The 26,788-nt window shown below is 43.8% G+C and overlaps 1 protein-coding gene across 2 annotated transcripts in view; it reads left to right on the top strand.

Moving 5' to 3' along the window:
* The window catches only part of ATP2A2 (ATPase sarcoplasmic/endoplasmic reticulum Ca2+ transporting 2), a 58,639-nt gene that overhangs the window by 27,337 nt on the left and 4,514 nt on the right, over window positions 1–26,788 (top strand). For both annotated transcript variants that reach the window (XM_082698379.1, XM_082698378.1), the window contains exons 6-19: window positions 7,334–7,414; window positions 9,142–9,227; window positions 10,371–10,835; window positions 15,110–15,198; window positions 15,671–15,773; window positions 16,585–16,716; window positions 20,074–20,196; window positions 20,297–20,515; window positions 21,267–21,602; window positions 23,050–23,270; window positions 23,700–23,902; window positions 25,562–25,647; window positions 25,915–26,048; window positions 26,663–26,780. In XM_082698379.1, the coding sequence (XP_082554505.1) occupies window positions 7,334–7,414; window positions 9,142–9,227; window positions 10,371–10,835; window positions 15,110–15,198; window positions 15,671–15,773; window positions 16,585–16,716; window positions 20,074–20,196; window positions 20,297–20,515; window positions 21,267–21,602; window positions 23,050–23,270; window positions 23,700–23,902; window positions 25,562–25,647; window positions 25,915–26,048; window positions 26,663–26,780 (2,396 nt within the window). The remainder of the gene's footprint in view (window positions 1–7,333; window positions 7,415–9,141; window positions 9,228–10,370; window positions 10,836–15,109; window positions 15,199–15,670; window positions 15,774–16,584; window positions 16,717–20,073; window positions 20,197–20,296; window positions 20,516–21,266; window positions 21,603–23,049; window positions 23,271–23,699; window positions 23,903–25,561; window positions 25,648–25,914; window positions 26,049–26,662; window positions 26,781–26,788) is intronic.

Raw genomic sequence — 26,788 nt, 5'->3', positions numbered from 1 at the left:
TGCCTCATTCAGCTCAACCAAGTTTGAGATCTCTTTGGTCCTCTTTTCATTGTTCTTCTCTTTGTGACGTTCGCCACCCAGGCGCCCCTATTGAAACATTTTGAATAAGAGTATTACATTTGCTCTTTGGGGTGCCTGGGTGGCTCAGTGGGTTAATAAGCCTCTGCCTTTGGCTCAGGTCATGATCTCAGGGTCCTGGGATTGAGCCCCATGTAAGACTCCACTCAGAAGGGAGCCTGCTTTCCCCGCACCCCCCTCCCCGCCTCTCTGCCTGCTTGTGATTTATCTCTGTCAAATAAATAAATAAAATCTTAAAAAAAAAAAGTATTACATTTGCTCTTTTTTTTTTTTTTTAACATTTGCATTTTTGAAAGAGGAGTCTTCTCATGGGTAATACTCCCAAAAAATGGACTGGGAGCAAACTTTGGTGTATTATAGCAGTTTCTGATATTCGTTCCCAGCTCACTCTGAGGCCTGGAGAAAAGTAGGCAAGTGGGCTTCTCGAGTGAGGAATTTCATTCACTCTGCCTGACTATAAAAATCTGTGAGTCAAATTGGAAACATAATGGAAATGTTTGAGTCATAGTTAAATGTTTCAGTAATTTAGGTTAATTCTATTACAGCTTGCTTTTCCTAGGAGCCATTTAAAATAAAAAACAATAGTGGTATTTAGGAGGTAATTTCTGCCTTATATATAGTTATTCCTTAGAAAAGACTTGAATAGCTGGTAGAATTTGTCACAGTAGATGTTTTTTCCCCTACATATAACCAGTTCATAAAAAGGCCTTGTCTCTGGGGCACCTGGGTCACACAGTAGGTTAAGCATCCAACTCTTAGTTTCGGCTCAGGTCTTAATCTCAGGGTCGTGAGATTGAGTCCTGGGTCAGGCTCTGTGCTTGTGTGAAATCTGTTTAAGATTCTCTATTCCTCTGCCCCTTCATCCCTCTCCTACCCCCAACATGCGTGTGCTCTCTCTCTATAAAATTTTTTTTTAAAGATTTTATTTATTTATTTGACAGAGAGAGAGATCACAAATAGGCAGAGACAGACAGAGAGAGAGATGAGGAGAAGCAGGCTCCCTGCTGAGCAGAGAGCCCTATTCGGGACACGATCCCAGGCCCCTGGGATCATGACCTGAGCCGAAGGTAGAGGCTTAACCCACTGAGCCACCCAGGCGCCCCTATAAAAATTTTTTTTAAAGAATTTATTTATTTATTTGACAGAGAGATCACAAGTAGGCAGAGAGAGAGGAAGGGAAGCAGGCCCCCTGCTGAGCAGAGAGCCCGATGCGGGACTCCATCCCAGGACCCCGAGATCATGACCCGAGCCAAAGGCAGCGGCTTAACCCACGGAGCCATCCAGGCGCCCTATAAAATTATTTTTTTAAGGCCTTTTCTAAGTAATGCTGATTTTAACCATCAGTATTCATTCATTTATTCATTTTTAAGTTTATTTAGTTTTTTTTAGTAATCTCTACATCCACCAGGGACTTGAACTCACGACCTGATGATCAAGAAGACATGCTCTACCAACTGAGCCAGTCAGGAGCCCCCATCAGAATTTATTTTGGACATAATGATGTAACATAGTTTAAGTACCATGGCTTACATTCTTTACCAGGTTTTAAGATAATGCTTGTGTTCGGGGCGCCTGGGTGGCTCAGTGGGTTAAAGCCTCTGCCTTCTGCTCAGGTCATGATCCCAGATCCTGGGATCGAGCCCCGAGTCGGGCTCTCTGCTCAGCGGGGAGCCTGCTTCCTACTCTCTCTCTGCCTGCTTCTCTGCCTACTTGTGATCTCCGTCTGTCAAATAAATAAATAAAATCTTAAAAAAAAAAAAAAAAAAGAAAGATAATGCTTGTGTTCATTTCTAAAATGTGGCAGAGTAATTTCCTTTGACTTTTACTTCCATTCTTGATGACGTATCTATTTTGTTCAGAGTGGAAATCCCTATTGTGGTAGCAGGTTAGAGTTTATGGACTTAGGAGGTCAAGAGCTGAATTTGGAAAGTGTCAGATGTTAAACAAATGGAAGGTATTTATAATAGAGTTTATTCTTTTATTACGCCACCAGAACCCAAGAGATGGGGGAAAATTTTCAGAGGAAAAAATTGCAGAGCATCCCCTTGGCAAGAGTAAGAATTTTCCACTACCACTTGCCCTAAGGGCATTGACATGCCCCATCAGGGAAATATTACTGGGTGCAATCATCAGGAACAGCACTGCCTGCTCCTCACTCACAAAACCCTCTGTCTGAAATTCACAGAAGCCTTCAGACAAAAGAAAATTATGCCTTAGTTTGAAAAGTATCCATTGAATCTAATGAATCTTTTCCTTCCTTAGAGTGTGCTTCCTAATAGATTAAATCCTAAATTGACTCTTAAAAAACACAAAGCAGAGTCACGCTGTAGGTTAAAAGAAGTCTTTCCTTCTTTGAAGTTCCTTAGGTAAGACCATTTCTACTTCGAGCTTTAGTTACCTAACTAAAATGAGGACATAGGTTGATCAAGATGATGTAAGGGCGTTTCTAGCTAAGAGAATACTAGAACATAGCAAGTTTTTAAGACCAGTTTGGATTGATGCTTCCTTATGGCTTTATGCTGCTTTCTCACAGAGATCAGTTACAAATGGAAGCATACATAAAACTTTGAGAGAGAGCAGACACCTTTGCAAGTGAGTAGTGGGAGGGACAGAGGGATGGGGAGAGAATCTCAGGCTGACTCCGTGCTGATCGCAGAGCCCGAGATGGGGCTCAGTCCAACAACTCTGAGTCATGACCTGTGCTAAAATGAAGAGCCAAGATGCTTAATCAAATGAGCCACCCCGGTGCCCCCTAAGACTTAAAGGTAATAAATTTCTCAAGGTGTTCTTGGCCTAGAGCTGGCATACTTGGCACTTGAAAAAACGGCACAAAGTAAACAGGCTGTTCTGAACAAGCCCTTCATGGGATCTATAATCCATTATTAGACTTGGTGGTTGTTGTTGTTTTTTGTATTATTTTTTGTGTTTGGAGAACTTTTCAAAAGGTGGATTTCTAGACCCAACCCCAAACACATTGAACCAGATTCTTGAAGAGCAGGCCCTGAGATTGTATGGTTTATAAACAGCTCCCAGATGAAATTTTTCTTATAACTCTCAAACATTTAATTGCCTCCCAGTTAAGTTGACAAAATTGCTGTTTGGTTGAGAAAAGCTTGAGGTCAATTTTTTTTAAGGGCTTCCCAGGTCATTTGTTCTATTAGCATTTCACATCTGAGTCATTCCTAAATATTTGGCCAACAGTTAAATGTGTATCCATATAATTTCTGTACAGCAAAGACATTATTTAATATATTTCATATATTTAAAATAAAATAGACCTTTGGGGCAGGGGCTCCTGGCTGGCTCAGTCATTAGAGTGTGCAACTCTTTTTTGTTTTTTTTTTAAGATTTTATTTATTTATCAGAGAGGGGGGGGAGAGAGCAAGCACAGGCAGACAGAATGGCAGGCAGAGGGAGAAGCAGGCTTCCCGCCGAGCAAGGAGCCTGATGTGGGACTCGATCCCAGCACGCTGGGATCATGACCTGAGCCGAAGGCAGCTGCTTAACCAACTGAGCCACCCAGGCGTCCCAGAGTGTGCAACTCTAGATGTCAGAGTTGTGAGTTCCATTCCCATGTTTGCATGTGCAACTCTAGATGTCAGAGTTGTGAGTTCGATTCCCATGGGATTGAGCCCCATGTTGGGCTTCCTGCTCAGCGGGGAGTCTGCTTCTTCCTCTGCCCCTTCCCCCCTCCAAGTGCACTCTCTCTTTCTCAAAATTGTTTTAAATGAAATGGGTTTTGTGTTTTTTTTTTTTAATTTGTCAGAGAGAGAGAGATCACACATAAGCAGGGGGAGATGGAGGGAGAGGGAGAAGCAGGCTCCCACTGGGCAGAGAGCCCGACAGGGCTTGATCCCAGGACCCTGGAATCATGACCTAAGCTGAAGGCAGACATTTAACCAACTGAGCCATCCAGGCACCCCAAATGTTCTGCTTTTAAAATGCTGGTATGTGATCAGTTGTTGGAGTGCAAAAGTGTCTTAGTACTTAAAGGTCATTGGCCAAGACCTCTGTGCCGTATTAGAAATTTTTGGCACCTGTGACAATAAGAAACATTTTCAAGTAAATTTTCCATTTGAGGTCATAGTTCATCATTGAATCTTGTATTCTTTTCATGTTCAAGATCATGCGTGGTCAAGTTAATTATGACATCCAGAAAAAATACAGTAAAAAATTTTAAATGGTTTCAAATTTCCATCTCGATGGGGCATTTTACTGTTGTAGGTCTCTGAAGTTTCATACAGGTTGATTGTAGTAGGAAGAGAATTAAAGTGAAAGGTTCTCGTTTATTCAGTTGGGGAGTATTGCTATTCATTGCATAAGCATTTCCAGCAGGAATTTCACCTTAACCTAATGTGTCCCTGCAGTGAAATGCAAGGATGAATTTTGCCTCTTGAGATTATACACTCACAGTCTGTTTCTGGGCTGTTTTGTGACCACATTTCCTAGTTAGGTTACAGGGCTAGTTAATGAACTGGAGCTCAAAAAGCAAATCATACTCTTCCTACACTTCAAAGCTCTGAATTGCACAAAAATCAGAGCTAAAATAGAGGGTTTACCAAATGAATCTAATTGGACAGTATGGCTATTTTGCCAGGTTATATATAACCAGTGATAGTTAAAATTCAGTGTGTAATCATGGAAAATGAACTTTTGACTTAAAAATACTATATGTAGGAGTGCCTGGGTGGCTCAGTGGGTTAAGCCCCTGCCTTCGGCTCAGGTCATGATCTCAGGGTCCTGGGATCGAGTCCCGCATTGGGCTGTCTGCTCAGCAGGGAGCCTGCTTCCCTTCCTCTCTCTCTGCCTGCCTCTCTGCCTACTTGTGATCTCTGTCAAATAAATAAAATTTAAAAAAAAATACTATATGTAGAGGTGCATGGCTGGCTCAGTCATTTAAGCATCTGACTCTTGATTTTGGCTGCGGTCGTAATCTCAGGGCTCTGTGCTGGGCACGGAGCTTGCTTAAGATTCTCCCTCTGCCTCTCCCACCACCCCCTAACTCCCTCTTTAAAAAAAAAACAAAAAAACAAAAAACCTATATGCAGTTTGAGGAGAGACTATACCTGTTCTAATTTTTAGCTCTCCCTAGTTATCAAACTTGGAAAACTACCATAGTTACTTTCAGAAAGTCAGGGAAAGTTGTTGTACACTTATTTTAATGTCCAGTTGCTTTCGTACTGATATGTGCGTGTTCAGTATTATTTGGATGTCTACAGTGTGCTAGACACTGTTTTCAAGACCATGTAATATTGGCTTTATTTGTCCCTGCGTCTGCACTGTGGCATTTACTGTCTGAACTAGAGATGTGGACCCTTTAAGAGCTGTTAAAGGACCACTTTGGCCCAGGGAAGAAGACTTATTTGACTTAAAGATTTATTTGACTCCGTGCTCGCTTCGGCAGCACATATACTAAAAAAAGATTTATTTGACTCAAGAGTGAGGTGATGCAAGAGGTTTATTCATTTATTTGATAAATCACATTTCAAAAGGTACAAAGTGAGAAGTCTCCCTCTACTCCATACCCAGTTACAGCATTAAGATTTTGTAATACCTTCCCAAAGGTATTATATTCCCTTATAGGAATGATAGTCCGTATAGGTGATGCTTCACACTTGTGTTTTTCCCCTTAGTATACAGTGTGTCTTAGAGGAAATTTTCACTTCGGTATGAAAGGAGTTGTTTTACCTTTCTATAGTTAATTTAAAAAACCTATGCTGTAACTAAACTTACTCTGCTGAGCCTATCTGAAGAACAAATTCCTTGTAGTGGATTATATGGGGTAAAAAGATTGTGCTTGTAGTTTTTGATATATATTGTCAAACTGCCCTCCAGAGATTTTGTAACATTTTTTTCTTAGTGCTCAGCAGCCACATATACGGGTGGTCACAAAGTCTGGAAGCTGAGTTGAATTATAAACACTGAATGAACTGTTACTTTTACATAGAACATGTAATACATTACGTGCAGTTGATTTGTCCTTACTAACTGTGTACTAGCACAGAATATCATTGATCTCTGCTCAGGCACTTGCCTCTAAGTGATTTAGGACTCTGAATTTTTTTTCCTCCTATTTACACCAAAATTTCCAGATTTTGTAGCCCCCCATAATAAGAATCTCTATTTCTTCTTTTCTTCTTTTTTTTTAAGATTTTGTTTGTTTGACGAGAGAGCGAGAGAGGGAACATAAGCAGGGGGAGAGGGAGAAGCAGGCATCCTGCTGAGCAGGGAGCCTGATGAGGGCTTGATCCCAGGACCTAGCATCATGACCCAAGCTGAAGGCAGGCAGATGCTTAACAACTGAGTTACCGGGCACCCCAAGAATCCCCCATTTCTTTTTTTCTTTTTTCTTTTTTTTTTTTTAAGATTTTTAAAATTTATTTATTTGACAGCGAGGGAGGGAACACAAGCAGGGGGAGTGGGAGAGGGAGAAGCAGGCTTCCCGCTGAGCAGGGAGCCCGATACAGAGCTCAGTCCCAGGACGCTGGAAGCATGACCTGAGCTAAAGGCAGACACCTAACAACTGAGCCACTCAGGCACTCCAAGAGTCCCTATTTCTAGACATCTTTGTAAACTTGGCACATTTTCTCAACTCATTTGTCAGTTTGTTTTAAATTGATGTCTTTGTAATTTTATTTCTCATTCCTGTTATGACTGAGATTTATTGAGCATCTTCTAGCCATTTGTTACCCACTCAGGATATTTTAGCTCTTTGATGGGATATACCATGGCATATACAACTTGATCCGCCTCACCATGCCATGTGTGTGTGTGAGTGTGTAAATAATGTGTTGTTAGAGGTTTCCCCAAACATTCTCTTCCTTCCCGTGTAATTCAAATCCAGTATTTATCTGCCAAGGGTTGTTTTTTTTTTTTTAAAGATTTTATTTATTTATTTGACAGACAGAGATCACAAGTAGGCAGAGAGGCAGGCAGAGAGAGAGAGAGAGAGAGGGAAGCAGGCTTCCTGCGGAGCAGAGAGCCCGATGCGGGGCTTGATCCCAGGACCCTGAGATCATGACCTGAGCCGAAGGCAGCAGCCCAAACCACTGAGCCACCCAGGCGCCCCTGCCAAGGGTTTTGATAACCCTAAGAAGCAGTTGATTATCTTGCTTAATTTAACAGATTTTTATGTATTTGTGCTATGTACAGGCTATGTATTTTCTTTAAGATGTGTTTTATTTGGAAACAGATTGATCTCTATTAAACATGAAATGCAAAATTGCTTATTTTGGCTTTTTTCCTCCCCAATTAGTTGGTGACAAAGTTCCTGCTGATATAAGATTAACTTCCATCAAATCTACTACTCTAAGAGTTGACCAGTCTATTCTCACAGGTAAGCATTATACATTGGAAGGTCGCTGAATGTTGAAGTCCTGCTCAAACTTCAGGCTGAGTGAGTTGGCTCCTGCCCCTCCTATTCCTTTTTAGGATTTCACCTTAATTCTCTCCAAGATACTTATTTCTTAATGCTTTAGAAATCAGGCTTGTTTGCCGTTGTATCGGGTTTAAAGGTATTTAAAAAGAAACTTGGCTTTCATCATAAGACCTTTATTTGTCTTTAATTTTATCAAAAATTAGCTTTCGCCAAAAATCTTTTGTTTTTACTTCCTGAAAAAAGAAGTTACAAATTCCTACATTAGCAGAGGTAATAATCTTAAGGTTGAAGTGTTGTCTGTCTGTTTTATAGAAAATGAAATAATTACTTACTGTCCTTTTTCCAGGCAGGAGGCAAAGTTTCTGGAGCTATAATTTTTTTTTCATTGCAGGAATACTAATATTACATCTATTTGCAATGATCAAATGCACAAATAACAGAAGTTAGCAATCCACCCCCCCCCCCCTGCCCTGGGCCCCCCCCTGCCAAGTGGTGAATGTTTTACTGCCTAAAGTTTGCATGCTTAGATTTGAGATTGTTTGGAACATTTTTCCATTTTTGTTTGATAAAGGCACAGTGTAGGGTGGAGGGTTCTAATTAGCTGGAAGTAAGGTGGTCAGAAGATTAACTTCAACACAATGCTAACCTGAACTAAATAGAGTAATTAGAAAATCCAAAGGTAATCAAGATTTATCTGATTATCAGTTTTGAAAAGCAACTGAAGTCCTAAGAGGTAGTACTGTGAGTGACGTGGGCTCTTTTATTGTTTCTCTATGAATAGCTTAGTTACTAAACCTCCCGTTAGCAGCAACAAGCTGAAAGCTGATTTGAGCCATAAAATGTTGGGAAACTGATTAGGTGGTGCATGTATTTTCATTGTATGCCTACAGAAATAATTACATTTTAAAACCTCTCATAAAATTTCTTTAGTGTTTTTTGTTTTGTTTTTGCTAAATAATCATACTGTAGTTTCAGGCTAGATTGAAGAAGCAGGTTTGTTGGGATATCAAGAGTTGAGGTTGGCTACCTGAAATGTAAATGAACAACTGGAGCCATATTTCTCGTTACTCAGACCTGGCCCAGTTACACATTCCATAAATGATGTTAAGTAAGGTTGAAACGAAATTCAACAAGACATTGTAAAAGTTCTCAGCAGCAGCCTTTTATATACTGTGTGATGTTTTTGTGCTGATTGTTTTTCAGTTTTGTTTTGTTGAAATAGAATGGTCTGATCACTCACTGCTAGTGCCAGTATTTCTGAAGCCGTGTTTTCATTTCTCTTGTCTGGCATTGATGAACAAAAATGAGCTTCCCAGTAGATGCTATTCATTATACGTATAATGTATCTAGTGTGTTCACAAGATCATTATGTTAGGAATAAGTATATTTTGACCTTTTTATGAAGTATTAGTGTGTATATGTAAGTTTATAACAAATAAGTATAAATATATGTTCACAGTATTAGAGTATGAACTTGATTCCTGAAAATAAACTCGATTTGAGTAGTTACTTCAGGAAATACAGGCAGTTGACTGGGATACTGTTTCTAAATATTACTGGTCTTCCTCTTTTGAGCGAATTTGGTCTCTCACCCCCTTTCCTGAGTGTGGGGTAGCTTGAGTGGGGTGCTCAGGGTCTGGGTGTGCGTCACAAGGACCTGACCATGCTTCCTGCACCCCCCGCAGGCGAGTCTGTATCCGTCATCAAGCACACAGACCCCGTCCCGGACCCACGGGCCGTCAACCAAGATAAGAAGAACATGCTCTTTTCTGTGAGTACTTCATCACGCGCGGTCACTTGGGGACATTCCCAGAATGTAAGATCTGCAAGGTTTTCAGTTGGTTTATTCTTAAGTAAACTCTCCACCCAGCATGGGGCTGAACGCAAGACCCCAAGATCGATAGTCACATGCTCCCCTGACTGAGCCAGCCAGGCTCCCCAGGGTCAGCTGTTCTGGCAAGTTTTCGAGGGGCCATCGAGAGAGAAGTCACACATCTTTAGATTCTTATCTATAACCCAGAAAAGTAGGTGTTCGTGGGCAAGGCTTATCAGCCTATGAAAGATATTTTTTGAATGATGTGGGTGATAGCTGTATGTAGTTTACAATGAAAAGGTGTGAGTTTAGAGAGAGCAAATGTGGTAAACCATTTAATAATTGGGGAGTATGGATGAAAATTAACAGGGACATTTATTGTACGATTTCAGGTTTTCTGTTAAATTTTTTTGAAATAAATGGTTGAGAAATTTGTATTTTTGCTTGTTTGGTTTTTTAAATGCTGTTTCAAGTGGTAGGTTTTTGTGGGTGAGCATGGGAGCCTAATCACTCATAGTAAGGAAAGTGCTATAGAATTACAGTGGAAACAATGAAGTTGTATCAGGCCGGCACTGGGAGTTAAAATAGGCGGGGGGGAGAGTGCTGTACTTGATTTCATTGATTTTTTTTTTTTTAATGCCTGTGCTTGAGTGGAGATCCTCAAGGTAACTTATGGGGCTGGGTGCCCTACTTATTGTAGGTAATAAAAGTAGGGGAGGTTGGGCTTTTGGCAGTGGAGAGTGCTTAGGGTTGAGGGCTGTATGGAGTTCAAAAAATGAGGAACGCAGAGGGGTTAGAGCCTGAGCTAGTCTGCAAGCCAGGTTTGGTATGGTGAATAGAGATTCTGTGAGGGGTCGGGTTGGAGCTGCGCTGGGCGAGTGGGGAGCCACATGAAGTGAGGATAAAGAAGATCTGTACCGTGCTGCCTGGATTGTCGAGGTTGGATGGCAGGTTCTCTGAAGAGCAGCCTCTAGAAGGCCCAGTAGAATATGAGAGTCTGTGTGCTCTAATCAAAACCCACATGAGTCTGAGTTTGCTAGTCGGTGTTTAAATTGGGTGCGGTGTTAATCTTATAACTGGTTTCCTCTCCTTCTGACGTAGGGTACAAACATTGCTGCTGGCAAAGCCATGGGAGTGGTGGTGGCAACTGGAGTGAACACAGAAATTGGCAAGATCCGGGATGAGATGGTGGCGACAGAGCAGGAGAGAACCCCGCTCCAGCAGAAACTAGATGAGTTTGGGGAACAGCTTTCCAAAGTCATCTCCCTCATTTGCATTGCGGTCTGGATCATAAACATTGGGCACTTCAACGACCCAGTTCATGGAGGCTCCTGGATCAGGGGTGCTATTTACTACTTCAAAATTGCGGTGGCTCTGGCTGTGGCAGCCATTCCTGAAGGTCTGCCTGCTGTCATCACCACCTGCCTGGCTCTTGGAACTCGCAGAATGGCAAAGAAAAATGCCATTGTTCGAAGCCTCCCTTCTGTAGAAACCCTTGGTTGTACTTCTGTTATCTGCTCAGACAAGACTGGTACGCTGACAACGAACCAGATGTCTGTGTGCAGGGTAAGTGGGAGTGATTTAAGACTCTTTGCTGGTGGTGAGTTTCGGTACATCCTAGGAATATGCCCTCATGCCATCAAAACATCAAAACCTTGGATGTGTAATATGATACCTTTTTTTTTTTTTTTTAAGATTTTGTTTGTTTATTTGACAGAGAGAGAGATCACAAGGAGGCAGAGAGGCAGGCAGAGGAGGAGGGGGAAGCAGGCTCCCCACTGAGCAGAGAGCCCAATGCGGGGCTTGATCCCAGGACCCGAGACCATGACCTGAGCCGAAGGCAGAGGCTTACCCCACTGAGCCACTCAGGCGCCCCAATATGATACCTTTTTAAGGGCTTTAAACAAACAGGTTGTGTATATAGCCAGAGCCCAAGGTAATCTGATGCCCCAGAGGAATTAGTCCTCTAATTCCTAAAATTGATTCATGAAATAAAGGCTATCTGCATGGTTGATGTGCTTATATTGGGGAAGGTGACCATAGACAGTCTGTAAATGTGTTAGGTGACTATGTTCCTTTTGTATTCCTGCTCCTCTGTCTCTGAGGGCATGTATGTTACTGGACCAACCTTAAAGGAAGAGAATTTTAATAAAGCAGCCAGTTCCCTCCATATGTGCCTAGCTAAAGTTCTAACTGGTATTTCCATAAAACATTGAGTGAGACATGCTTTCTTGAAAGGTGAATAATTGCCTTTAACTTACTTTCTTATATGTGTTCATCCTTCTCTTCTTAGGTTATTTTGACCATCACTAGGGGGATAAAATAAACTATTTAAACCTGCCCTTAGAAAAGTAGTAACTACAGGGCGCCTGGGTGGCTCAGTGGGTTAAGCTGCTGCCTTCAGCTCAGGTCATGATCTCAGGGTCCTGGGATCGAGTCCCGCATCGGGCTCACTGCTCAGCGGGGAGCCTGCTTCCTCTCCTCCTCTCTCTCTCTCTCTGCCTGCCTCTCTGCCTACTTGTGATGTCTCTCTGTCAAATAAATAAATAAATAAATCTTTTAAAAAAAAAAAAAAAGAAAGAAAGAAAAGGGGCGCCTGGGTGGCTCAGTGGGTTAAGCCACCCCCTTCGGCTCGGGTCATGATCTCAGGGTCCTGGGATCGAGTCCCGCATCGGGCTCTCTGCTCAGCAGGGAGCCTGTTTCCTCCTCTTTCTCTGCCTGCCTGCCTCTCTACCTACTTGCAATCTCTCTCTGTCAAATAAATAAATAAAATCTTTAAAAAAAAAAAAAAGAAAAGAAAAGAAGTAACTACAGAAACACTGATACCCTGAATTATGTTCTTTACCTAGGTTTTATTTAAACAATTTTGTACAAGTCTTTTTTCAGGGTATAATTTCCCAGAAGGTACACTACTCATAAAAATACTGAGTGGAAAAATATATATATACTGAGTGGATACCAAAGATTATCTTAAATAATGAGGGAATCAGCAAAACTGGTTACAAGGGCATTTGAGGAAGTACTCAATAACAGCATAGAATTGCTATGAGTTAGGCTGCAAAGCCTGGTTAGTACCTAATAGGGCAGTAAAACTACAGCTTATCTTTCCTACAGGCCACACAAATCCACAACTTCATGTAACATGAGCTCTTAATAATAAATAGCACAGTGGAACGATGTTAATATTTTTCTAGAATACTACATCTTTGAGTCTGTTAAAGGAATGCTTCTGAATGACATCGTAGGGACATGTGGACATCCTCTTGGCCTTAATAACTCCAGGTTTTGGATAATACATTTTCCCACTAGAAATTGTTTTTATTTATTTTTTTTAGACCTCAGAATTGCAGACTTTTTAAAAATTCTTTTAAAGACGTTTATTTATTTGACAGATCACAAGTAGGCAGAGAGGCGGGGTGTGGGGGGAGTAGGCTCCCTGCTGAGCAGAGAGCCTGATGCAGGGCTTGATCCCAGGACCTTGAGATCATAATCTGAGCCAAAGGCAGAGGCTTAACCCACTGAGCCACCCAGGTGCTCAGAAATTGTTTTTAATACAGTTAAACCCTCTGAATCTTTATCTTGCCCAATTTAAACTTGCGGTGATTTTTAGATACACAGTCATCATTGGTGTTCGTTCCGTCTCTGCCTCCCTCTGGCCATTCTTTGTGTAGTCCACATCCCAACTTAGAATGAACAGATAGTTGTTTTGTCTCTTAAGTGGTAAGCTGCTAGTCTGTCCTGGGTTTCACCAGAAGTACAGGGTTTGACTCAGCTGCCTAAATTTTCATTCCTTGGAAACAAAAGGTTGCATAAATCAGCTAATAGCTAGTTGGCAACTAATTTCAAACTGTGGCAGCAAATGAGATTTCATACTAAGAATAAAAGAGAGTCCATAGTAAAAATGTTTTGTTTTTATATTTTCCCTTAACTGGTTTAAGATATTTTCTATTAAAGAAACAGCCTGGCCTGCCTCTTTGTTCTCATCTCCCTCTATGACAGAAAGCTGATGCTAATCAGTATTCTCCAGGAGGTTTCTTGCAGTGGGTTGCATAACTGCCCTTGACTTAAGGATACTTTCATCATCCAGTTCCTAAATGGTTTACTTGCTCGCAGTCTAAAATGCCCATGTGCGTTCAGATTTACTTACTGTGGATTAGAATTCTGAATATCTTAGAGTGTTTTGGGCATTGGTATAAACCGAAAGAGTTTCACTTTTTATAAACCATACATTAAGTGTAGTAATGCTAACTTGCTTTGATATTGCTTAGTACAGTTAATTTGCTTTCTCACATGTGACTTTGAATCATATGGTAATCATGCTCAAGAGGTTTAAAAAATTAAGGCCCTGAGAAGTTAGTAACAAATCCAAGGGTAACACAACTTCTAATAAAAGGTAAAGTTGGATTTTCTTATAGGAGAGATTGGTAGTTAAACCCAGGCCTCTTTCTTCCACTTAATAATTATATAACCTGGAGCACGTGTTTTAACCTCTCTGGTCCTTTGTTCCTCTTCTGTAAAATGTCAGGCATCTTTGGTAGGAACCATTTGACAAGCTTCCTTTTTTAGATGCTGTATCTGTTAGAAAAAAAATGTAGGTGTCACTGATCTGGCTGCATGTGACCTTTGGACATGAATCTTTTCCTCATTTGACACTGGTTGTATATGTTTGAACTAGAACCTGTTTTTTTAATAATCAGGAGTCACTTTAAAATCCCATTATACACTTTCTTTTTTAAGACATTTTCTGTGTCTTGCTCATGGCATTAGTTCCGTTCCAAGGCTGATTTGTATCTAAGTATACTTTTGAAATGAAGCTTTTTGGGCCACTGGCTGGCTCAGTTAGCATGCAACACTTCAGTCTCAGAGACTGTGAGTTCAAGTCCCAGGTATGGTGCAGAGATTACTTTTTTTTTTTTAAGGTTGTATTTACTTATTAGAAAGAGAGCGAGAGCACACGCGGGAAGAAGAGGGAGAAGCAGACTCCCCGAGAATAAGAGCGTGACACGGGGTTCAACCCTGGGGTCACAACCTGAGCTGAAGCATATGCTTCACCAACTGAGCCACCCAGGCACCCCACAGAGATTACTTTAAAAAGAAAAGAAAAAAAATGAAGCCTTTTGGGGTTCCTGGGTGGCTTCAGTCGGGTAAGCACCCGACTCCTGGTTTGAGCTCAGGTGGTGATCTCAGGATCATCAGATCCGAACTCCACACCGTGCTCCGAGTCTACCCCCTGCCTCTTAAAAACAACAACAACAAAATGAAGCTTTTGGAATTTCAAAGTTAGTACTATATAACAAGCAAATCTTGTAAGGCCAAAAAAAAAAAAAAAGAAAATTATTGAGTAGGAGTTGGGATGCTCTGAAAAGATGTTTTAAATTTTTAAGGCATTACCTGGCTCTCATAACTTGAGATAAATATTTAAATTTATTTTAGAACAGTTTGATCATATTCTTTTTTTTTTTTTTTTAAGACTTATTTATTTGACAGAGACTGCGAGAGAGGGAACACAAGCAGGGGGAGTAGGAGAGGGAGAAGCAAGCAAGCTTCCCGCTGAGCAGGGAGTCCTCATAACTCCTGTGCCATGTGGGTTGTCTTCTGTGACTTTGGTGCCCCTGCTGCTGCTTCTTTGTTCAGCATTGTCAGTGATGCTGTTTTCTCAGTGTCTTGGATAGATGGGAAAGTGATCTTAAACAGCATCTGGTTGGAATAAGGGATAGTACTTCCGATGTTCAGCTTCAATTTATAAGTTTGTTTTCTTAAGTGAGAAATGCTTGTCGTAAAGATTATTTTTTTCCAGCACATTTTTATACCTTTTAAACATTTGTGCCTTTTTTCTGTAGATGTTCATTCTGGACAAAGTTGAAGGTGATAGCTGTTCCCTTAATGAGTTTACCATTACTGGATCAACTTATGCACCTATTGGAGAAGTGTGAGTAAACCTGCTTTATCATCTAAAGACTCATTGTGGCAGTTTGGGACTTGGATAGAATTGCAGTATATCTAAAAAGCTTTCTGAATGTGGCTCATATTAGTTACAGGGGTCATGATTTTTTTAAATATAATGCATACTTTGAAAGAGAAAACACAGGTTATCGTGTCAGACTTTTTTTCATCTTTATTTGGCTCCTTGGAGCCCAATTTTTCGAGTGGGATTTCTGTTTGTTCTGTATTGATACCTGTGGTGGAAGAATTTCATTAACTGAGAACTTCTGGTCTTTACTGATTGGTTCTTGATGTCAATCAAAGATGCATTGTTTTATTATCTCCAGCATCAGATTTCTAAGAGCCATTACTCAGATTCTTTAGAATACTTGCCAGGCTCTTGTCCACAAAATTGTATAATTAAGTAAAAATCAATAGAGATGACCACACTACACTCTAAAAGTATTTTCTTTTGATAGGCATAAAGATGATAAACCAGTTAAATGTCATCAATATGATGGTCTTGTGGAATTGGCAACAATTTGTGCTCTTTGTAATGATTCTGCGTTGGATTACAATGAGGTAAGGCTTCTCATAAATGAGAAAGTAGACCTGGCTGTTCTGGTTCAAGGGTGGGGTGGGTGGAATGAAAATCCAGCCTTCCTTCCTCCTTTTGGAAAGTAAGGGCTCCTGATTTTATTTCCTCTTTCCATTTTATCCAAGTCAGCATGGCCTAGCCAAAGAAAGCGGAAAGCCTTTCCTATGTCCCCTGCCTGAGCATTGCATTCGCTTCGCTAAGAGTCACAGTGTATGTGGCGCGCTCTTCTGCTGTGGCGCAGCTGCTATACATGAGGAAACCCTCGAACAAACAGGGCATGTTTTCTTCACAGTATAGGGTATTGATTTCTTTTCTTTTCTTTTCTTTTTTTTAAGATGGGGACTGTTACATCCTTGACAAGCTGAGGGTTAGAGGGTTGTTTTGATGGTGATGATGATGATACAAAATTTAACCAACAAGAATCCTTTTTTCCCTTTTTACTTATATAGTAATCGCTGGTTTCTGTCTAAAATTAGACAAGCCAGTTCCCAACAGAAACCCCACGTGAACTCTGTAGAATGATAACACACAGTGACACATGCTTTTTGCAGGCTCTGTTTGAATTAATACTGTGACTAGTGGGTTCTCATAGTTAAAGGAAATAAAAAGCCTAGTTGTTAGAATAAGATAACATATTTTGAGTATATTTTTAATTATCTGCGTCATATGCTCCAGAGTCGATAAAAACAGCCCCTAAAAGAATGACGTGAAGCAGTTGTCCCTCCAATAGAAAGTCTTCATTAATGAAAAGCTTATTTACTACTTTTGTACTTTCTGTGCTTTTAACCAATACAGGCAAAGGGTGTATATGAAAAAGTTGGAGAAGCTACAGAGACTGCTCTCACTTGCCTAGTAGAGAAGATGAATGTATTTGATACTGAATTGAAGGGTCTTTCTAAAATAGAGCGAGCAAATGCCTGTAACTCGGTAAGTATTGTAGCTCGGTGTGTTGTCAGGGCTGCCCTTTGCTCCCCGCTCACAGACAGCTAAGATACATGTACCTTATCTCCCCCGACTTGCGGCATCTCCTTCCCCACATTTGCTCTCAGGTCAAATGATCAGCTATCTGACCAAGAATGTAGGTATCGCTAGATATTTTCCATACACAGTCATCGTGCCCCCAAGGTCTGTCTTCTCTGAGCCTCTGGCACTGTGAGGCCGCTGTCCTCGCTCCTGCGGTGCCCCAAGCCCCACCCCCTCTCCTGCGTTATCACTTTTCCGCCTAGTCTCCACCGATCTTTATCAGCATAGGACAAATAGTAGTATGGTTTTTATCTTAAAACTTTTTGGGACTTTATTTCCCCCATTAGCACCCAGCTTCTTTTCTCTTCTAGTAAAATTTCTCAAAGCAGCCATTTTACTGTATTCTTTTGTTTCACTTTTTCTGTTTTCTCAAATCCGCTCCATTCAAGCTCTGTAAGCATTTTGGTGAGCACACCAAACCTCCCGCTGTGAAAGGGGCTTTAAGACTATCCAGTCCAGGGCGCCTGGGTGGCTCAGTGGGTTAAGCCGCTGCTTTCGGCTCAGGTCATGATCTCAGAGTCCTGGGATCGAGTCCCGCATCGGGCTCTCTGCTCAGCAGAGAGCCTGCTTCTCTCTCTCTCTCTCTGCCTGCCTCTCCATCTACTTGTGATTTCTGTCAAATAAATAAATAAAATCTTTAAAAAAAAAAAAAAAAAAGACTATCCAGTCCAGCCTGGCGCTTACAGGCAGGGAGACTGAGGCCTTCAGTGACTCCGCGTGATCTTATAGGGTGAGGCAGAACTGGATTCCTGCTTCTGCACCCCTTCTTTCCTTCATTTTGTCTCCTTTCTTGGCATTATTTGAGGAAGCAAAACTTATGCTAGAGTTCAGGACCCAGATCTCTGCTATAGTGAACTGATTCACATCTCACAGCCAGTTGTCTCCTAGCCTGAGGGTCTTGGGCAGGTCCTGTGGCATCCTGGCCTGACATATGTGACTTCCACAGGACCGGAGAATTCGAGGCCCCCTGTCTCCATTAGAGAGCTCACTCCCTGACTGGTGGTAAGGGTAGGGGGTGGTGCTGGTCCCTGGAAAGCCACATTGCCTGACAGCTGTATTATTAGTTGGTGTGACTAAGTGCAACATAAAGACTTCGCTTCATAGAAACTGAGGGTTAGAATTGTTTGATTCTAGACCTAGAACTACTCAATGAAGGGAAACAAGTAGTATCATGGAGCTTTAAAAGTAGTATGTTAACTGTTATGACCACAAAAAAGGGCACAGCCATCTGTTCTCTTGTCTGCAAACTAAGCATTTTCTTGCTTCATGGCTGCCTTTGCCTCATATTTTTGGTCTGCAGCTGAGCGGGGCGGGGAGAGGGTGTCAGAAATGACTATCATGGGTAACTTAACTGAAAATTCCCACATCCAAATTCATGCTGATCCCCAGCCCCCAGAAAGGAGGAACCTGTTGTAGGTCCGAGGTAAAGTTGGGCAGGATCGAGCTTTTTAATACCTAGTGGACCATTTGGAAATAACTACCACTCTAGACCATTCTAATGCTGAAAGAAATGGCTTTGTTCACCCACCCACCCCCACCGCCACCCCATATATCTGGTGCCTGGGTCCACACCTTAGTCAGAATCACTACATTTCCATCAATCTTCCTTTTGAGCATTTGATACAAATGCTTGATAGAAACTAAACACGTAAGAGATCCATACGCGTCAGGTAATGCAGAATTCAGTGATGGTCTTTTTTCGGCTTGTGGCAGCCGGCTGAGAGGGTGGCTGTCAGTCCACTCATCACTGCCCACACTGGATGCTGAGGTCCTTGGGGATTTCTGCAATTCTCATTAGCTCTGTGTCTGAGTGGGGGCTAGGGGAGAATCAGGGTAATTCAAATCAGGACGGAAAACCATAAGATTATTATGTGGATGCAGACAAGGCATCTGATAAAATTTCTGTTCATGATAAACTCAGCAAACTTCACCTTCAAGTTGATGGTACATTTACACAGAGCCTGTAGTAATGTCATACTCAGTAGCAACAGAAGTTTTACCTTCCATGTTTCTATTCAGTATTCTACTGGCAGCCCCCGTCTGTGCAATAAGGCAAGAAAAAGCAGAGGTAGAAAAAGACACAGTAGGGGCGCCTGGGTGGCTCAGTGGGTTAAAGCCTCTGCCTTCGGCTCCGGTCATGATCCCGGGATCCTGGGATGGAGTCCCGCATCGGGCGCTCTGCTCAGCGGGGAGCCTGCTTCCCTCTCTCTCTCTCTGCCTGCCTCTCTGCCTACTTGTGATCTCTGTCTGTCAAATAAATCTTTTAAAAAAAAAAAAAAAAAAAGACCCCGTATATGTTGTAGGTAATTTGATTGTACACATGATCCAGACCCACAGCGTCTAAGTCTGCAGCGTACTTTTCCGTCCTCCTTTACCCAAGCTGTCCGTCTCTCCCTCCTTGAAACATTCCTTCGCTTGTTCTCTTCGCTCCTGCCCTCTGCCGACTCCCTTGGTTGGATCTTGCACCTCCTGCCAGCGGTAGGAGGCCCCAGGGCCCAGTCCTCGCCCTCTCCTGTCTGCAGTGACTCCCATGAAGTCTCCCAGTCACCGTGCCGGTGTGTAATACGTGGCCACTGGCACCTGAAACTCCTCAGGTGCTTAGTGGCCACACTGGACAGCCACATGAGCAGCTCTGCTAGAACATTCCCACCACAGCAGGAACTCCTGTGAGGCAGCATTGCTCTGGACCACCTATTTCTGCCCACAGTCGCCATCATTTCTTGGATTATTTGTACTAAGCGGTGCTCCTTGTCCCCCTTCAGCTCATTCTGACACAACTGCCAGACCTTAAAACCCTCCCTTGTCTTCCATTTTCACTTGTTACAGATGCCTTAAGGTGATTTTTAACATCCTACAACCTGTTTCTCACCTCTTAGTCTTGCAAGATTTTCGAGCTGCTTGTCCTGGAGGCCCCTTGAACAGGCCGGGTCCTACCAGCCTACGTTCCGCACTCCGGGTTCTCACGTTTTTACTCATATTGCCTTCTGGCTGTTTTATGTAAAGTTGTGATCTGAACATACATACATATTTTCCACCTTAAAGTTTTTTTCTCCATAGCACTTTATGTTTACATTCCAGCGTGTCTTTCCCAAACTAGAGAGCAAGTTTAAGCTTCATGAGGGGGAGAACTTACTTGTTTTGTTCATTGTCATAAACCCCCAGTGCCTGTCACATAATAGGCGCTTAGTGAATATTTGTTGAATAAGTGAAAAATATACAGAAATTGCCATCCAGTAATATTCCATGGGTGTTCTCCTATAGGTCATCAAGCAGTTGATGAAAAAGGAATTTACTCTGGAGTTTTCACGTGACCGAAAATCGATGTCCGTTTATTGTACGCCAAACAAACCGAGCCGGACATCGATGAGCAAAATGTTTGTGAAGGCAAGTGTGGCAGACTGCAGTTGAGATGTTCTTACCAGGATTAGCATCCTGGGTGAGCCCAGTGAATACAGTTGTTGACTTCAATCTGTAACATTTCCAGGGTGCCCCCGAAGGTGTCATTGACAGGTGCACCCACATTCGAGTTGGCAGTACTAAAGTTCCTATGACCCCGGGAGTCAAACAGAAGATCATGTCTGTCATTCGGGAATGGGGTAGTGGCAGCGACACACTGCGGTGCCTGGCTCTGGCCACTCACGACAACCCACTGAGAAGAGAAGAAATGAACCTTGAGGACTCTGCCAACTTTATTAAATACGAGGTTAGCTAACGAAAGTTTCTTCCCCCACACCCTGCACGTTCATTATGCTCAAACAGCACTCCTTCCGTGGAAGGTCGAATGAGTCTTGCTTTTGCCAAGAAAGGGGCGTGGTTGTTTGTTTTTCTGCAGCCAAAGGCGTCGCCATTCCGATCTAGCTTGCTGCTTCCAACCTGTGTAGTTAACAGTTGAATTCAAGTCTGTTACTTTCAAGATAGAATAATTAAGACTTGAGCTAAAAAACTTGTAGAGCCTATTTTGCAACTCCTCTGTAAATTAAGATGTTTTTAAAATTGGGAATTTTTCTAAATATTCATGAGTTACTAAAGGTCTAAATACCAAGTTGGGAGATTCCTTCCACTTGTCTGTTCATAGAACTTTTTCTCATCAGGTATGTGACTTCCTGAAGCACCGCCTGAAAGGAATAAGGAGTAACTTGGGTATTGGGGGCCCCTAGAGTGGCCTGTATCAAAATGCTCTTATTTCTTGGTGTGTTTTTCATGAAAGTTAAAGTATGATTTAGTTACAGGAACGTAGTACTGTTTTTCATTCTTTCCAGTTAATTGGAACTAATATTGTTCCTCATTAGATTTCTGTCTCTGTGAATATTAATCTTAGGTACGAGCCACAGTTAAAGGATTTATTATAGGAAAATGCAGAGACTTTTGCTCTTAATGTATGACTGGCTCTTGTTCTACACCAGAGGAGAAACTAGAATTTCCTGTTTGAACGTAAGGTGATTCTTTTGCTGTAGACCAATCTGACTTTCGTTGGCTGCGTGGGCATGCTGGACCCTCCAAGAATTGAAGTGGCCTCTTCCGTGAAGCTGTGCCGGCAAGCAGGCATCCGAGTCATTATGATCACGGGGGACAACAAGGGCACTGCAGTGGCCATCTGTCGGCGCATTGGCATCTTTGGGCAGGACGAGGATGTGACGTCAAAGGCTTTTACGGGTCGGGAGTTTGATGAGCTCAATCCTTCAGCCCAGAGAGATGCCTGTTTGAATGCTCGCTGTTTCGCTCGAGTCGAACCTTCCCACAAGTCAAAAATTGTAGAATTTCTTCAGTCTTTTGATGAGATTACAGCTATGGTGAGTACCTTTGGACTCATACGACGCAGACACCGCAGATTGTAATTTTGACTTAAGTTTTTAGTAACAAATCCCAGATTTAGAATATCTTGGATTTTTGTCACGATCAGGCTGTTTCTGTGGAGTTCTGTTGACCCGTAGTTGGCATGCTGTATGTTACCTGAGGGAAGATTCTGGAGTAGTTTAGGAAGTAGAAGTATGCCTTCTGAATCAGTTGTGGGGAAACATTTGGTGACATCTAGTCTTTATCTTGGTTAAAGTGTACATATTTCTTTGTGTTTTAAGATTTTATTGAATTGAGGGGCACCTGGGTGGCTCAGCGAGTTAAGCCTCTGCCTTCGGCTCGGGTCATGATCTCAGGGTCCTGGGATCGAGCCCCACATCAGGCTCTCTGCTCAGCGGGGAGTCTGCTTTCTTCTCTCTCTCTCTGCCTGCCTCTCTGCCTGCTTGTGATCTGTCAAATAAATAAATAAAATCTTTTTTTTTTTTAAATAAAGATTTTTATTGATTTGAGAGTGAGTGAGTGAGAATGAACCAGAGGGAGAGGGAGAAGCCCACTCCCCACTGAGCAGGGAGCCCGATGCAGGACTCGATCCCAGGACCCTGGGATCATGACCCAAACAGAAGGCAGACATTTAACAACTGAGCCACCGTAGCACCTCAAAAAGATACATGTTTCTATCTCAGGTTTTCTAAAAAAGTGATTCAGGGTGTAACTCTTTGGTGTTCCATAACCCTACCTGAGGTTAGATGTACTGGTCAGGCATTAAGAACTGCCCGTGTGCGAGGCATTTGCAGTATTCTTACCTACTGTGACTCTGCACCCAGACACATTCACCTTGTGTAATATTTGCTTTCTGTGGATTATCTGTAAAACTTGACGAAAGGAATGTGTTCCATGAAAGCAGATGTGACCGGGTCCTCCCTTTCCCCTCCCTTCCTCTCCTCCTCCTCGAGGGAACCGCTGTTGGGAATTCAGTGTTGGGTGTTCAGGAAAAGTTTAAAAAACACGCATGGGGATGGTGGCTGTGTGTCTGCAGACAGTATTCAGTCCTGCGTGACCGTGACCTCTGTGAACGGCATGTTACGGTTTCCCTCCTCCTGCGTTCTGCAGCTGTTCTACTTGAGATTTCTCTGTGTGGACACAGGTCTTCACTGCCACGTGGGCGGTTTCGGGTTTGGTTTGCTTAGAAAAGAACATGATGAACTTTGAAGTCCTTTTTGTTCCACTTCCCTCTGAAGTCTCTTCAGCTCATGTGGCAATTTTACGTTTCCCAGATTTAGTGTGTTTTGTGATGCCACCTTGTAAAAATGAGAATTCTGTGTCTGTGCCCAGAGGGCCACGGCTCCTGTCGTCGTCCTCGCTTCAGGGCGGCCGAACCTTTGTCAGGGATGTGTGTGACGTGGTGGCCAAAGTGCATAAACCAGCGGTCACGTTCCCTTTCAGACTGGGGACGGCGTGAATGATGCTCCCGCCCTGAAGAAATCGGAGATCGGCATTGCCATGGGCTCTGGCACGGCGGTGGCTAAAACCGCCTCCGAGATGGTGCTGGCCGACGACAACTTCTCCACCATCGTGGCTGCGGTGGAGGAGGGGCGCGCCATCTACAACAACATGAAGCAGTTCATCCGCTATCTCATCTCCTCGAATGTGGGGGAAGTGGTCTGGTGGGTCCCCGTGAGAGATCACTTGTAGTCCTTTGAGGTCGGGGCGTGGGATGACCAGTTTTCCAGATCTGTCGTTCATACGGCAGCAGTTTTGTGCGTGAGTCGGGGGAGAGGGCCAGGCAGGAGGAGGAAGGTAGAGGTTCTTCCAGCCCACGGGAGGGCTGTCCTGTGGCTGCCCTTGTGTGTAAAGGATGCCCTTGAACATAGAAATGAGTTTTACTGGGTAAAGTAACGTAATATTTTTGGCCTTCTAACATTGTGCTTGAACTCGAAATAAGGTATAACCCATGTTCTGTGGTGGCCCAAAAGTAATTTCGAGCAGTCATTGTTAACTGTCCATTGATTTTATGGAGGAGAAGAGGGCGCTCGTGCTGTGTAAGTCGTGGCTGAAATAATTTGGGGTCTTTCTCTTTCTTCCGGTGGAAACAGTATCTTCCTGACAGCAGCCCTTGGATTTCCTGAGGCTTTAATTCCTGTCCAGCTGCTCTGGGTCAATCTGGTGACAGACGGTCTGCCTGCCACGGCCCTGGGCTTCAACCCTCCCGACCTGGACATCATGAACAAACCACCCCGGAACCCGAAGGAGCCCCTGATCAGCGGATGGCTCTTTTTCCGTTACCTGGCCATTGGCTGTGAGTATAGTTTCTATAGCGTTGACTTTTTTTTTCTTTTTTTTTTTTTTAAGACTTTATTTATTTGTTTGACAGAGAGATCACAAGTAGGAAGAGAGGCAGGCAGAGAAAGAGGGGGAAGCAGGCTCCCCGCTGAGCAGAGAGCCCGATGTGAGGCTCGATCCCAGGACCCTGAGATCATGACCTGAGCCGAAGGCAGCGGCTTAACCCACTGAGCCACCCAGGCGCCCCTATAGCGTTGACTTTTAAACCACATGTTTATGAGGCAAAATTTTTATCAATTCATTCCTTCAAAGCACATTTCTATCTGTAGTAGGGTAACGAAAAATGGAGTTTAATAAACTGTATACCCAGTTTACAGGAGAGTTAATCCCTTGTTTTATCTGTCTCTGTCATTCCTTGGGCCTTTGTGAAGGAGGTTTTCAAATTTAACCTAAGGGCAGAAGGATGCAGGCGTTTGCCAGCGTCAGGCTTTCCATCCCCGGGCTGTGGACCTCAGCCCCGCTCCCCGAGAGCCGAGGAGGGGGCTGGGCCTTCACCCGCAGCGCCTGGGAAACACGCCGGAGCCCCGGGCGCGGTCCGGTTCCCGTCTGCGGCCCTCCTGCTTCTGCCCGGCTGCCGGCTCTTGTCCTCACTTTAAGAGCTTAGGAAAGTGAGGCCAGAGAGTTAAAATAACTGCCCTGGGGTTCAATGGGAAGGTGGTTTTTTTATTTTTTTATTTTTTTTTTTTTTTAGTATGTTCACATGGTTTAAAATTGCAGAAGCACACTGTGGCATAAAGTGGGAAGGTTCTCAGCCAGTCAGTTCTCTTTCAATATTGAATTTCTCTTGTGCCCTCCAGAAATACTCTAGCAAACAGATCTGTCCTGTGCATATATTTTCTTAAGTGTTGGTGTGCTGTACACACGTGTGTGCTGAAGCCTGTGATTCTCCCTGTTTTTTGGGAATTGCCATGTCAGTACGCGTGTGGCTCTCTTGTCCCTGTCCACCAGCTGTCTCCTGTTTCCTTGTAACTGCCGGGTTGGAGGGAGTGTGCGCTTGTATCTTCTGGTAGACGCTGCCGCACCGGGACCATCTCCGTGGTGTCCCTGTGTTGACTACCCCGTTGCTTTGTCATAAACTTGCTCCATTCAGAACCACTTGGTTGGGGGTGTCGGGGGGGTGGGGAGGTGATCCCAGAATCTGCCTTGGGTTTTGCCATGTTGCTTGCATTCTGCACTAACTGCTTTGGTGGTATTTCCACGAAACGGTTCTGCCAGGCCTTTGATGGAGCAGGTCAGTGGGTAACTGGGAGCATCGGCTTTCCTCCGAGTCCTGGGCGGTGTGACCTGGTGCTGCAGCACAGCGAGGCGCTCTGGAGGCGCGTCAGCCGCCAGTTTGAGAGGGTCTTGGCTAGCGTAAGATCCAGCCAATTCCCGTAGGTCCTCTTCCTCACAGACTCTGGAAAAGTTGCTTAGTTTTTCATACCGCGCACACCCCTCTCCTTGCAGAAACCCTCTGTCTCAGTGCTTTGGCTTCTGGGCGTGAGCAGTTGCTAGTGGCTGCACAGGCTCTCCTGCGCCATCATCATACCCTGTGTCCCCCTGCTGGGCACTGGCCCACGAGGCAGGACCTGCAGTGAGAGCGGGCGCTGCAGGTGCCGCCTGTGTCTCTTCCCAGGTTACGTTGGCGCAGCTACCGTGGGTGCCGCCGCGTGGTGGTTCATTGCTGCCGACGGAGGGCCCAGGGTGTCCTTCTACCAGCTGGTATGTGTCTGCATTTTCTCCTCTTCCTAGGGGCAAAGCGTTACAAGGCTGTCCTTGAGCATTTTGTGGTTTGGGTGCCTACCAAATAAGCTTAACCCTCAGATAATTAGCAGTGGCATCTAAGATGATCCTGAAGGACCCAAGGCTTCTCTGGGAGATGGGGTGAGAGCTTGAGTGGGTCCGTGTCCTGGGCTTCCTGTGGAACGGGGACAAGGGCCTTGGAAATGTACTTGACTGATGACAAACTTGATTGGGCATTTGTTGCAGAGCCACTTCCTACAGTGTAAAGATGACAACCCGGACTTTGAAGGAGTGGATTGTGCAATCTTTGAGTCCCCATACCCGATGACAATGGCGCTGTCTGTTCTAGTAACCATAGAGATGTGTAACGCCCTCAACAGGTCAGTGAAACCTCGACAGGCTGGGGCAGGAGCTCCACCAGCCAGGGCACCGGGGAACTGGGTGTCGCGGTTGCTGGAGGATTTGCAGGAAAGCTCCTCCCTCCCAGAAAGAAAGAACAGGCAGCACCGGTTTTAAAAACTTGAGTCGTCATCACCTCCGGGAAGTAGTGGGAGTGCTTAACCACACGCTCCTTCTGAGACAGCGGGGGCCAAAAATAGGGCCTTCGGCGCCCCTGTATGCCGGTGCCCACAGGGAAGGCACTCTTGCCCTGGAGCAGCGAGACAAGTGGTATCCTCCAGTTATAAGCCAGTGGCAAAAATGGGAATTTTGAAACGGTGTCAGTGTCAAGGGCAATTGAGAGCAGCTTTGAGTCCATGAAACGGAGTCCACTGTGCCGAAACCTACATTTAAAATTGGAAGTTTGTCCTACATCTGAACATTCTTCCTTTAATTTTGCCACAGTAGAAACTTCACTAAGTAGAATTAGGTCAGTGGGCAATGCTGTGTTCGCCCTGCCTTACTGAAGCGTGGTTCGGGACGGTCTTGGTCACTCATGAATAGAGCCTTTGCCTTTTAGGCGGGCATATTTCACGTACGTCTTGTTGTTCTGCAGCTTGTCCGAAAACCAGTCCCTGCTGAGGATGCCCCCCTGGGAGAACATCTGGCTCGTGGGCTCCATCTGCCTGTCCATGTCGCTCCACTTCCTCATCCTCTACGTGGAACCTTTGCCAGTAAGCGC

Source organism: Mustela nivalis, assembly GCF_964662115.1.
Source record: "Mustela nivalis genome assembly, chromosome: 14".
Lineage (NCBI taxonomy): Eukaryota > Metazoa > Chordata > Mammalia > Carnivora > Mustelidae > Mustela > Mustela nivalis.
Note: the sequence above shows the minus strand (reverse complement) of the source record. Positions and strands in the feature narration are given on the sequence as shown.